The 13,791-nt window shown below is 47.2% G+C and overlaps 1 protein-coding gene across 5 annotated transcripts in view; it reads right to left on the reverse strand.

The window, feature by feature from the left end:
• Positions 1–13,791, reverse strand: part of ULK2 (unc-51 like autophagy activating kinase 2) — an 81,322-nt gene that overhangs the window by 12,337 nt on the left and 55,194 nt on the right. For 2 of the 5 annotated variants that reach the window (XM_024127627.3, XM_028499919.2), the window contains exons 21-31: positions 12,676–12,825; positions 11,094–11,275; positions 9,365–9,570; positions 8,840–8,958; positions 8,338–8,510; positions 6,019–6,154; positions 3,070–5,183; positions 2,086–2,425; positions 1,670–1,913; positions 1,442–1,582; positions 203–1,172 (exon numbers count right to left, since the gene is read on the reverse strand). In XM_024127627.3, coding sequence (XP_023983395.1) covers positions 5,125–5,183; positions 6,019–6,154; positions 8,338–8,510; positions 8,840–8,958; positions 9,365–9,570; positions 11,094–11,275; positions 12,676–12,825 — 1,025 coding nt within the window. In that variant the 3' untranslated portion in view covers positions 203–1,172; positions 1,442–1,582; positions 1,670–1,913; positions 2,086–2,425; positions 3,070–5,124. Of the gene's footprint in view, positions 1–202; positions 1,173–1,441; positions 1,583–1,669; positions 1,914–2,085; positions 2,426–2,916; positions 5,184–6,018; positions 6,155–8,337; positions 8,511–8,839; positions 8,959–9,364; positions 9,571–11,093; positions 11,276–12,675; positions 12,826–13,791 lie in introns of those variants that run through there. The other 3 variants (XM_024127629.3, XM_024127630.3, XM_028499920.2) reach the window with 3 other exon arrangements.

Here is a 13,791-nt window from a genome sequence, read left to right on the forward strand (position 1 = left end):
CCCCTATTCTGAGCCCAGAGACTGGGACCCTCGGCCCGTCTGTGCCAGGGGCTTTTTACTCTGCTGCTCCAAGAAGCCTTCAGACTGAAGGGGGGGCAGGGAGAGGGCTCTCGGGGGGGGGGGGGGGGAGGGAATTTCCTTATTTTCTCCCAGCATTTCCCCCACCTTAACTCCCCTCATCTGTTGTGTTTACTGCCAATACCTTTCCTAGATGATGACCTGAGTTTTATTAGAGTTCTTCCTGTACGGAAATCACCTTGTTAAAGAATCACAAAATTAACAAGCTCACAGTGAAACAATCAGCATCACCACCGCCCATGACAGACACTCCGACAGGGAAGGAGAACCTGCTGTCCCGCTGGACCAGCGGCGACGTGCCTCCTCATCCCCTCACAGACCCTCCCCTCCGTGGAAGGCACCCTGCCCTCGCGAGGATCCCCAGATCAGCCGCCCGCCCTAGTGGTTCACTCTCAGCGCACAGCCCGCTTACCCACCATCTTCACAGAAACCCTCCAGCTGGAACAGAGGCAGGCCCGTCAGGCCCCCATCAGAGCCTCTGGCCGCAGCTCAGTGTGCCAGGCAGAAGTCCTGTTGTCGCCCAGGCGGGACTCTGGGCAAAGGCCCCTGTGACCTGCCCCTGCCGGGCCCACCACCTCCCTCCCCGACCTCGCCCTGCAGCAGGGGTGGGGCCCAAGGGCAGAAGGTGGGAGAAGGGGCAGCTGGGTGGGCCTCAGTGCTTCAAGACGAAGACAGGGCTCCACGCACCACCTCCCGTTGAGGGACCGAGGGGAGGGCGCTGGCTTACATCCCTGGGAGAGGGCCCCTACGTGCCGCCGTCAGCAAAAGAGCTGGTCTTAGGACGCCAGGGCCTGCAGGAGTGCCCTTGGCAAACCTGGGGTTGAGGCCCCTCCCACCCAGGACCGGCCAAATCCCTGCTGGTCTATCATCTCAGCGACTCTCGTACAAATAAACAAGCAAGCAGGGACCCTGCAAAGTGCCCATTTGTCCATGTGTCCCGGAAGCCCTTCCCCTGGGGGTTCTGAGGGTGGTTTCAAAGCTTCTGCTCTTGGGCTCCGGCTCCAGCCCCCAAGGGGATGGCAGATCTGCTAACCTCACCTGCTTCTCAAAACTTGCTGCCTGCCGCTTGGCCGGGGGAGTCCAGCCGGAGACACCTGCGCACCGAGAAGCATAAGAGTGCATCAGCAGAAAGGAGGGGCTGGAAGGCCGAGGGGTGAGCAGGGCCGGGGCTCCAGGCACGTGTGTGGGATGAGGAGCTCGTGGGCCCAGGCCCCGCCCAGCAGCCCGGCTGGCCAAACCCCAGCCCTGGCTTTTTTCTCTTTGGAAGTTACTTGCCAGGTCTGCCTTTTCCATCTGTGAAATGAGGCCAGTGAGGGCTGGTACGAAGATCAAATGAAGTAATAAATATTAGATTGCCACAAACCTTGAACTACAAGGGTCAGATCAATCCACAGGGAAAGGACGTCGGCAAGCAGGTGCCCAGGGCTCGGCCGCGGCGGTGGGGCTGCTCCTTTCAGAAGGTGTCCAGACAGAGCCTGAAACCGGGCCTCGCCCCAAACCAAGCCTACCAGTGAGGAGCTGCAGGCTGCCCGCCGCCCGCGGCCGGGGCTGTTCAAACCACCTCACGCCCAGTAACTCGTCTCGTTCTCACCAGCACTGACCAGCTCCGAGCCGGACGCGGACAGGTGTGGCGAGGTTAGGGATGGCCAAGTGCCCAAGGAGGCACCGCTCTGCACGGGAGTCCGAGACCAAGGCAGCTGCACCCAAGGAAGCGGAGAACAGCCTCCAGCGAGCAGACCCTCAGAGACGGGACAGCCTGGGGGCAGGAGGGCGAGGGGAAGCCCCAGGGCTCGGCCACCGCCGCAGCAGCCTCCGCTCAGATCCACGCCAGGAGGCTGTTCACAAAGGACGGCACGTTCACACGCGGCCAAGCGAGGCCCTCTGCGCGAGGGGACCCGGAGGCTCTGCCAGGCGCCCTGCTCTGCGTGGGCCCGTGCCGTCGGCAGGCTCCCAGCCTCGGCTCCCTCCTCCACAACCGTCTGGGCACTGACCCCTGTGACCCTTCACCTGTTTGGCTCCGCCTCGCCCACAAAAGCCGAGACTTCAGGGACGGACTGTCGTTTCCCGCCCTGCGGTGCCTTCCCAGGCGGGTCACTTCTGATGTGACTTCCTCTGATTCCGGTGAGGACGATGCCACCTTGACCCCTCTCCCAAAGACAGCATTCTGGCCAGGGCTGTGACAGAGGAGGCGGAGACTCGGGCAGGGCCCAGGACTTCCATGGCTGACGACGGGCCCAGGAGCCAGTGTCAGTTGTCTCCCGGCGCGCAGAGGTGGATACGGATGCTCCTAGGCCGCGCCCGTCAACGGAGGGAAGACACCAAGCTGTCTGGGCGGCGGCCAGTCTCCCTGGAACAACAGAACCGCGCTCTGCTCCCGCAGCCGTGGGGGCTGCCCACAGAAGCTACAGGAGGCGCACGGAGCAAGCGGCAAGTCTTCCTCCGTCACCTCGAGGGCTTTTGAGAGCCAAGTCAGTGACTTCACACCCACGGTGCCCAGCTCGACTGCCCTATTACCCGTGGGGACTGAGGCGACCGGGCTCGAAGAGTCACCCCTCTCCGGGCTCCTCTCCTGGACCCCAGGAGGGGACAGAAGGACGCCCCCCTTGAGGAGACGGGCCCGTGGGAAGCATCCCACGGGCCCTGCGCAGGCGCCATTAAGGCGAACCCTCACAGCAGGAACAGCCACTCGGCACGCTCACGGATTAGCCCCGTGCGCATCTGCGCGCCCGCAACCTTCCAGGCTCACCTGAGCACCGGTGCCAACCCGTGAATGAGTGGGCTGGTTTCTTTCTTTTTTATGAAATAGATGATACAAAATCAAAAGATACACGTGGAAACATAAAGCGTTTGTTTATTATTGCTATAATCAAGGCAGAATCTCTTAAAACAACTGGCCTTGATAATGGAAATATAATCCGAACCATTAATCACAAGTTTACAGTTTGTTCTTCTCTGCTGTTCAGACTTCACGGCCTCACACACACCACCTACCACCTGACCTTTGTCGTACAAGAAGAAGAAGAATGCACTTGGAGGTCACAAAGCACAGCCCGGCCACTTCCCTAGGTACTGACTGCAGACCAAGCACTTCCTCGCTGTGAACCTGTTTCATCCTGTGTTTAAAAAACAAACGGGAGAGGGGAGGAGGGGCCGGAATGTACCCACCCCCTCGGAGGATCAGTGAGATGACACGGGCGGTAACTGAGAGAGAGAACGTACGAGAAACTGCCCTTTACACTCGAAAAACTCATACAAAGTGGAGTATCACCAGTGACGGTGCTTACCACCCCTGCAGGGAGGGCAGGAACCCACCACCCAGCCCACGCTCCTGGCAGCCTGCAGGACAGCCACCGAGCAGCTGAAATCCTGGGGCAGGGCAACGGGCGTTAACCACCATGCCTCCAAACTCACTGAGGAAGGACCCGGCCTGACAAGCCACATCACGGGGACCCAGCCTTACCCTAGGAACACCTGGTCAGTTTTATTTACCTTAATATACATCTGTACAGGCAATAATAAAAAGGCTATTACACAACAATTCAGTGAGTTTCACCTAGTTTCATGAATAATGCATGCAGTTACAAATAAGAGGTAGAAACACTGTATTAAAGACCTAAAAATATAAACATCATATAAATAAATGTTCAAAATTAACTGCTGGAATTTCATACAGATAAATAAAGTAAAAATTACATTACTTCGTCAAAGTAAAGAAAAACCATGTTTTTGTTTTTATCAGTACACCAAATTAGATTAACGCCAAAGAGCTTCTGTGCAATTTGTCAAGAGTTCAGATTATATTATCTAAAAGGATTAAAACTGGAGAATGGTTTCTTCAAGTATTCAAGCAGGTAAGTAAGAGAAACGAAATAATCTACAACGCAGGCACCATTTCTAGAGGGATGCTAAGTGCCCACATTCTCCACGACTAGCTATCTGGTGAACTGTCAGGATTAACATGAAAATGCACACAGGCTGGAAAGAGCTGCCCATTTTCCTAAGAGAAAACAAACCTCATTTTTCACTAACTTCATGTAAAATTCCACATCACTAATAAGCCTTTAAGTCACCAACTTTGTTCTGGCCCTATTACAATTCTTGAGAGTATCTCTGGATTGACACTTGTTCTAATACTGCCCCAATAACCCTAGCCTTTAGTAACCCCAGAGGTCATAGGCATGAACGCACATTCTGCATGCACAGTAAAAAATGCAAACAAAAGCAGACAACCAGCAACTTAAAAATATCACTGAGAAAACCTGTAGGTGTAGATGAATAGGTTAAGAAAATGCAAAAGGTTCACACAACACAAGTTTTTTACCACTTAAAAGTCCACGAGAGAGTACCTGTGAATTCTGGAAAGGGTAGTGTATATAATCAAGTAATATATTTTAAACAAGTCCATTGTGCCTCAGTTAGTTTTAAATTGCAAAATCCAATACACAGTTGTTTTAATAAATTAGTGCAATATGAAAGATTTTGGAAGATTATTAATATGTGTCCATATTAGATCAAACTGAAGATTTCACAATTTCTTCCAAGAGACGTCTTTCACTCCTTCTTAAGCTATTTCTTCCTGAGCTGTTTAAGGACGCGTGCTCAGACTCAGATAAACTTACCCCGAGTATCAAACTGCCTGGATGAGACGTGGCTTTTTACTTTTTCGCCTCAGTGAACATGTGGAACCCCACACTTTGCTCTGGTGACTGGCGTGAAGAGCCACTCATCGTTTCATTCCTAATTATCCTTAAGAATAACTGTACTGACAACTCTAGTTCTAAGGTACATTTATTTACCAAGTTCAAACTGAAAGCCAAGTGGAATACTCTTGCTTCTGCTTCTACAAAGAAAAAGGGAAGCGGTGGCTTCTCTGATAAGGCAGGTAAGTTCTGGGGTTGCTTTTCCTTTTTGAAATCACTGCTTGCTCTTTGGTAGTCACCGTGCAGGAACCTACAGTTTCCTGCGGGTGGGGCGACAGGATCCGAGCTGTGCTCCCAAGCGCATCGCCTCACACCACCCCTAGTCCTGGGGGCTGGCCTCTGCTGCTCACAAGGTCGAGGTGCTGTAGCAGAGTGCCGACAATCTCCTTTCAATACTAGATTTATCTAGAAATAAAATAAATTCATAATAAAAATCATTTATATTTTCAGAACCAAGGAAAGAAGAACCAATGAAAACAAGTCTCTCACTCTCCACCTACACCCTCACCTCTGTTCTGTCTTTGCCCCAGAGTTAACAGTTCTGAGTACTTTTTCTTCTTTCTGCCGGGTAATTGTCTAGCTTAGTGAGGCACAGTGGTAAAAGCTAGATCAGCACGTCAAATGAAGAACATTTAGGTTTTAACAGCTAGTTCGCTCACAATTGCAAACAATTTTAGAACTGCCAGCCCCTTCTGGCTCTTCAAAATGTGGTATGACCACACCTCCTCCAAGAGGTCCACCTCCTCCTCCTCAAAAAACATCACTGGTCTTACATCTAACAAGTGGAAACACCATCCTGGTACCCTACCAGTCTCCACTCCGTTCTGTACACCAAATCTGCAGTACACAGGGTTTTCACAGGGCTCTTTGGTCACTAAGCCAACGCGGATTAAAACAGTTGCCTTTCTTATTGTTTAATGATAAAAGCAAGGTTCTCTGCATACACAAACACACCCACCAATACAGTCAGGCAGTGTAGAAATCTAAAGACCAATGACAAAAGCCAACAGCTCTCTGTACAAGAAACCTCTCTAATCCTCACAACAGCTCGGCAAGGCAGGCATTGTTCCTCATCTTGAAGAAGAAGAGACCACAGAAGGGTGAGTGACTTGCCCAAGGTTGGGAAGCCAAGATGCAACCCCCAGGCCGCACAGTTCCAAACTCCATGCTCTGTCTGCTGCACCAGGAGGAGACAATGAAAGTGCAACCAACACGCACACTACTTTCTAAGTCAACTCACATTTGTGTACATTTTCAATATCTGCCGGGTCCTGGAGAATCTTAGTTAAGCCTTCCAAAAGAAGGGCCGCCTTATGATAGCGATAAACAATATCTTCAGTCTGCTGGAACATCTCATCCAGGGCTGCAGCCTGAACCTGGAACCAGTCAGCAGAAACAAGAAGATTCTCAGCTTTTCCATGAAAATACGAATCCATTCAGGCAATGCAGCTTTAAATGGAATCTGTCCAAAATGAATATGTTTTGGCAAAATGATATAATCTATTGGGTGAGCGACATAAAAGAGCTTCTTGACAAAAGAGGTACCCTGCATTCAAACATAACCTTCTTGAACTCAGAGATTCATAACTCATGATATTTATACTTCTAAACTGGCTCGTCTATGACTTCACTAAAAAGTTTATTTTAAACATACACTTCCACACTAGTAACCTGGCATTTCACTAAAGTAGATCTTGTTACAATGAAATAATTAAATGATGTTAAAAGCCACTTATCAGCTTTTCCTTTCAGTTACTGAATTTTCTGGTGTGTGGGATTCATTCATTCAGAGGTATTTACTGGGCACCTGCTGAGTGTCGGTCCAGAGCGTATGATGAAGGCAAGCTCACAGTCCAGAGGGAAGCGTGGGCTGTGAACTCCAAGGGGTACCTGGCATCACAGGAGGAAGCCCCGGATGGTACGGAGCACACGCGAGAGGCATCTAACCCGACTATGGAGGAAGAAGTGGTTAGGGAGCGCCTCCAGGAAGTGACGCTGAGGCAGAGCCACAAGGAAGCAGGAGGGAGCTGGGCAGGGGAAGAGGTGGGTAGGGCTCCCCAAAAGACGGGCATGGTGTCGCATGGTGTCATTCACGGGGTTATGAGCATTTGTTTCCCCAACAGCATCCTGATTTTCTCTTTAATCATTCACTGCCCAGACTTTCAGTAATCCAGTATCCTTAATTTACTTGTCAGTATGCTCTGTCTCTTTCAAAGAGTAAAGCCACATACAATATGATAAATAAAACGGATACAGAAAATCCAAGCCCTGAAACGGAAGGAGAGAGAAGTAACTAAATATAAGTTGAGTGTCTCCAAGCTTGCTCAGCAGCCAGGGCACAAGGAGAGACTTGTTGGAGGCACGTGGCTCTATCATCAGAAGAGACAGAAGCACCGTAACTCCGTACGAGAGGACGTCTTTCCTGGCACAAATTTCTAAAAGAAAATCTGTCCCATGAAGTCTTAATTCGGTACAAAACGATACAATGCAAATTATTCGTGTCAACAGCTTAGGGCACTATAATGTATATTATTCTCATCAACAGTTTCTATTCCAAAACTATTTCCACACTCCTTTTCATTATGATGGCTTTCAGAATAAGACCAACGGGGTAATATAACAGTACATTTCAAAGTACACAAATTTGAGAGGGAAAAGGAAGCTCAACTATGTTAATATGGTAAAAACTATAAGGTTGGTCAGTAATTAAATTTTTCCCCACTTCATTACTTCTTTGACAGTCCCTAATTTCCTGTTTCCTTCAGAGCAATTTTTCCCCCAAGATACAGAAAACCAATTATTTCCACTAACATAACCAGAGAGTTGGAAAAGTAGATTATACTTTGTGTGTCCACACTTAGGTAAGGTCAGTTGTGGAATCTGAGCATGTGAATTTCTGCAGATTGGGTAACAAGAGCAGTATTTTTTCTAGTGTTTTATCAAGCCAAATTTCTTAAATAGTAGAAAATGAAGAAACAGATCCAGTGAAGCTTTTAGATGCAAACTATAAAAAGATTAGATCACGCCTAATGTTAGCAATTTTTCAGAGGTATGATAAACTTTTACCAAATGTGGTAGGTAACCAACATAACTTATGTTTGTTGCATGTTAATTAAGTGTAATCACTCCTTCAGGAAGAGGTACCACAATACCTGGGACTTGGGAGTGGTGGGGCATAAACTCTCTTTAAAAGGATGATGTCAAGTAGGTGTGCACCTCAAAAGACGCTCTTAGGGGACTTCCCTGGTGGTGCAGTGGTTAAGAATCCGCCTGCCAATGCAGGGGACACGGGTTCGAGCCCTGGTCCAGGAAGATCCCACATGCCGCGGAGCAACTAAGCCCATGAGCCACAACTACTGAGCCTGCGCTCTAGAGCCCGTGCTCTGCAACAAAGAGAAGCCACCGCAATGAGAAGCCCGCGCACAGCAAGGAAGAGTAGCCCCCACTCGCCACAACTAGAGAAAGCCCACACGCAGCAACGAAGACCCAACGCAGCCAAGAAAAACAAAAAACAAAAGGTGCTCTTAAAGACAAGTAGTATTACTATGCAATATTACACCTTAAAAAGGGTTACCATTTCTACAGCACAATTATAGATGAGTTTCTCTGCTGTTACGCTGTTGATTTCATCAATAAATCTCTGTTTGTCAGAGAAGAAGCGATTCAGCTTTTCTGTAAGTTTCTTGCACATGCTGATGCAGAATTTATATCGTTCATTCAGATTTTTGACAACTGGAAAAAATTGAAATGAGAATTTTAATTTTCCTCCAGAAACAGTCATGGTGACATGCAACTTTCCTGTTGATTTATGGAAAGCAACACTAAATGATCACTGAAAAAAGTGACAGGAAATCATTCTTCCACATGTTCTCTCAGTGAAGAGAAGACTGAGAACAAAGTAATTCTGACTGTTCTCTGTATCGGTTAAACAGCAAAACCAAAAAACAGAAAAGCCAGCATCTTTTCCCATTTAAGAATGCTTAATACCACGGTGACCCCTCACCAAAGACTTCCCTTCCCAGTGTAAGGGGAAAAGCAGCCCCGTCACGCTCCGCTTGTACCTTGTTTCACTCCCGTGGACGGGCTCAGCTTCCCAGACTTGATCTGCTCTTTGGCGAGATGCAGAGAGGCTGCCAGCAGCTGTGCGGCCTTCATGTATAACACCAGCTGCTCCACCCGCCTGCACCCAGAGACAGCAAGCAGAGCGTCAGCCTGCGAACCGACAGGCCAGGGCCCCATCTCAACAGTCTCTCTAAGGGGACATCATTCCCCTTGACACTTTTAGTGCACGAACACCTCCCGAAGGGAGAAGGGCCGGCATGGAGAAAGACGTGTATACTTTGAATACAGTGGGCACACTCAGATAAAAATACAATCTCTCTATCATCAAATACCTTAACAGCATGATTTACAGGAAAGGAAGCACCAAGGCTGCAGGGCCTCCAGGTCTTGGCTCACACAGTGACATCGAGCACGGTGAGATAACTCAGGGACGCCCATGGCCGTGGATGACACGGCCCCCAGCTTGGACGCCAGTTTACAGAGGGCAGGAAGCCTCTGGAGATGGACAGCAAGGGGGCACCTACCCCCAGTCTTTGCTCAGCTGGCTGATCTGGTCCACCACCGCGCTCTCCTGGATCTGGTACAAGGAGACTGCGGACGCACAGAGCCCCGGGTCTCCCCCGCGCACGGCTGTCAGGTCCAGCACACACTCCGTGAACAACAGCATTGCGTTCAGGTGGCGGAAGGTGTCTGTGTGCTCTCGCTGCGGCAAAGCCAATCGTCTTAGAAACTTGCAGGTTAAGGAGAGGCGCACACTCATTTCTGCACACAAACTGTGGCCACTGCTAATGTTTTCTATACTTATGAATGTCAGGATGATCAAAGGAGAATGAAAGTTTTAAGTTCCAGAAAACTGAGAAAAAGAAACACAAATGAAACCAAACAAGAGTGTGTCATGTGTCTGTGGGTATGGATGTATGAGAGCACCCACAAAATTCAGCCTCAAAGACATGAAGTCATTGTACTTTTGCACCAGGAAAAAAAATGAAACACAGAACAATTAAATCTATACATGAGACAGAAACATGATAAAATAGACACCAAGATATAAGAATGTAAGGATATTCTGTGCAGTAAACCACATTTCTTGATAGTTTAATGAATTATACTGACTTACAATGTCAGAGACACTTTATTTTAATTTCTGGTGGCTCTTCAGTTAACAGTGATTCCTAACACTAAGGCTCTAAATTTTGTGATCTTGTCGGTTAAAAAGTGGAGTATAGATAGACATAATAGCAGCGCATTAAAAATGGGTACTCTAAAATTAACGTTTTGAGATTTGTTTTTAGCTACAAACGTATTTTGAAATCTCAAATAAGACTAAGTTTCTCACTCTCCTTTTATGATTAAAAAGGGATGAGAATCAGCGTACTAGAGACAGAAGAATAAACCAATCACTTTTTGAAAGTCTCTCTGCTCTATGACAGCATATCAGATTATATGTTCCAATACATATTGGAACATAATTTATGCCTAATTTGACGGAGACTGAAAAAACTCTGAAGATTGCTTTTCCAATCTTATACGTAGTTTCAAAATTACAACTTAAACTTACTACAGAATCACTATTAAAATTTTGCATGCAGTACTTTATCACTTTTATGTGAAATACTTAATTTTCCTTCACACACAACAGAAATATGGGAAGAGAATTTGTTCTTTAGTCGACCCGGAGGAGGTGCAGTCTGTGGAACACTGTCCTAGAGTCGACACTGAGGAATTAGCTGGCAGAGGCTCTGGAATCATAAAATCCACCTCTACTCTGCATTTGTGCTCAGCACACTTCACGTTCTGAGGTGTTTTTCCCTGGAGACCTGGCTCCGCGGAGGGAAGGTACTGGTGTACAACACGCGACTGTCCGGTCTGCCGGGCAGCTTTATTCCTCAGCGTTACCGACTGATTTGGCATCTTAATTTATTTTTTTAAACCTACGTTTAAGTGTATCATTTTTATCTTATGAAGAAAAGCAAGCTTTGAGGATAAAAAGTTACGGTTTTAGGAAAAAGATGACGTCTTAAAAGTCCTGTAAGTAGTAAATAAACTCCAGATAAAGAAATTAAGAATACAAAATCTGTACGCGTCACTTCCTGTCAACCAAAGCTTGTCATGAACGAGTGTCACCGTCAACATCATTCTGAAAATATATGAGCAACGTTCCAAATAGGAAAGGCAAGGGGGATTTTGTCCTCCTGTCAGCACCACTCTCCTCGGGAGTCCCCTTACGTGACACGTCACAGGGTCTCTTCCCACCTCCATCAGCGTCTCCTCGGGCAGTTCAGGGGCTTCAAAGGCGACGAGCCCCTCCAGGCTGGGGGGTGAAGCACCACAAGGCGCGTGTCTCAGGCTGGGAGCTGCCTCTGCTCCCGGAGGGGGAGACCCGGAGCACGGCCCAGGCGGGGAGCCCCCGGACACGCGGCCCCCGCCGGAGCCCCCTGCGGAGACGGGCGAGGAAGCGTTAAAAGGAAGGCCCCCGACCCCTCCCCGAGCGCGTGAACAGGCTTTATCTTCCCAGGCTCACCTTCATTCCTCACAGAATCGGCACAGCTACTTTTAAATTCGGTTTTCAACAAACTTCTAGCACACGCCTTTCTCCCTGCTGCTCCACAGCCCTCACGGTGGTGAGACTCAGCGGACGCCTGTGCGCTTCGCTAAGATTATACCCCAGCGCTTCTGCGGCGGCACTTATTCTATTTCTGAGGTTTTTAATGCCACCGATAACAATGTAATGAGATCCGTCCTTCGCTTGAGTTATTTGTGAGAAATACTTTATAAGACCACTTTGTTGAAAGTGGCCTTATAGACAGAACGGGATTACCGCAGACCAAACATTACTATAAATATTTTTATAGCTCTTCGTAAGACTTGCCACGCTATTTTCTAAAGCAGCCGTGAGCGAGCGCAGGGGTCCCACTCAGCCTCAGCAACACTGGGCGTTACATCTTCTAACTGTTGGCTTAGGTAACAGGTATAAAAAGTTATTTTCTCAAAGTGGTATCTTCTTATTATTTAATACTCTTAATAACCCTAAAATCAAGATTATCAGCTCTTTTTCCACTCTCATTATCTACTTACATCCTTTGCTTATTAATCTACTGGTATCTTGATTAGTAACTGATTTAGCGTAAGAGAACTTAAGGGGACACAAGGTATAATATATGATGTCAAATGATAACTCAAGTCCAGTCTAAAAACTTTCTTAATTTTTGGTACCAATTACCTATTTATAGACTATGGCTGATAAAACCAATCTATCAGCCTATCCAAAAGTAGGATATAGGATTAAGTGCAAAGATTGGGACTCAAAGTACCAAAAAAGGTGAAACCTAGGTTTCTAAAAAAAACTCACAAAAACAAACAACAATCTATCATTTTCAAAAAATTTACTGGATGTACTAAAATAAGCCTTCAATAGAAGCTAAGAAGCAACAATATGCATAGCTGCTTCACTGTGGAGAAGTCACGTTTATGTAATGACGTTATAAAATTATATATATATTATTACAAATATATAACATAATACCTTTTATTTTGCAAAGTTTTTTTTCCCCCACAAGTATTGTTTCATTTACTTTTTTTTTTTTGGCCGCACAGCGTGGCATGTGGGATCTTAGTTCCCCGACCAGGTATCAAACCCATGCCCCCTGCCGTGCAAGCGTGGAGTCTTAACCACGGGACTGCCAGGGAAGTCCCCTCATCTACACTTCATAACCCTTTAAGGTAAAGTAAATCGTTATCTCCACGTCATTGGTAAGGAAACTACGTCACACCATTAAGCCGTTATCAGAATCTGCACACCAAACACGAGCCCAGGCGGAACTAAGACAATCCTCACCTGAGGTGGTTCTTGTCCGAAGGACTATGCGGGTACAAGCGGGGGTTGTGGCCCTGTGTGGAGGAGACCCTACCGTGAACAGCACAGCCCTGGGACTCGCTGCTGTTCCCACAGAAGGAGCCCATGCAACACCACAGGCTCCTGCAGGGGCTGCAATAAAAAGTTCACCAAATGTGTCACATATCGGAGGGTGGGTTTATAGGGACACCTTTACTTTTATATTAGTTTTGTTTTCTTTTTTTACAATAAGCATTTATTACTCTTAAAAACAGAAAATTCAATATAGATCTCCATTAAAAATATTTTATGGTAATCTCTTCACAGCTGTGAATCTTCTTTTTGCCAAGGCCTACAATTCAGTTACTTCTACGTGAATTGCCGTCACACCTGAGGATAATGTGAAAAGGTGGAAACCAAGAATTGGGAATAAAAATGTGGGGAAACAACCTGATTAAAAAAATGGGCAGAAGACCTGAATAGTTATTTTTCCAAAAAATACAGACGGCCAACAGGCACATGAAAAGATGCTCAACATCGCTAATCATCAGGCAAATGCAAATAAAAACCCCAACGAGACATCACCTCACACCTGTCAGAATGGTCATCATCGAAAAGACCACAAATAACAAACGCTGGTGAGAATGTGGAGAAACTAAGAGCTGAGCTATTTTTTGTTTCTTTTTTTTTTATAAATTTATTTATTTATTTTTGGCCGTGCTGGGTCTTCGTTGCTGCACACGGGCTTTCTCTAGTTGTGGTGAGTGGGGGCTGGTGTACAGGCTTCTCACTGCGGTGGCTTCTCTTTGTTGTGGAACACAGGCTTTACGTGCACGGGCTTCAGTAGTTGTGGCTCGTGGGCTCTAGAGCGCAGGCTCAGTAGCTGTGGCGCACGGGCCTAGTTGCTCTGCAGCAGGTTGGATCGTCCCGAACCAGGGCTCGAACCCATGTCCCCTGCATTGGCAGGTGGATTCTTAACCACTGCGCCACCAGGGAAGTCCCTAAGCTGTTTTACAACTTATATTTTCTTAGAAGAAAATATAGAGTTAAGCTGTTTTATAACTTATATTTTCTTAGAAGAAAATACAGAGTTAGGCATTTAAGAACAGGTATCTAGGG

Source organism: Physeter macrocephalus, chromosome 14 (assembly GCF_002837175.3).
Source record: "Physeter macrocephalus isolate SW-GA chromosome 14, ASM283717v5, whole genome shotgun sequence".
NCBI lineage: Eukaryota > Metazoa > Chordata > Mammalia > Artiodactyla > Physeteridae > Physeter > Physeter macrocephalus.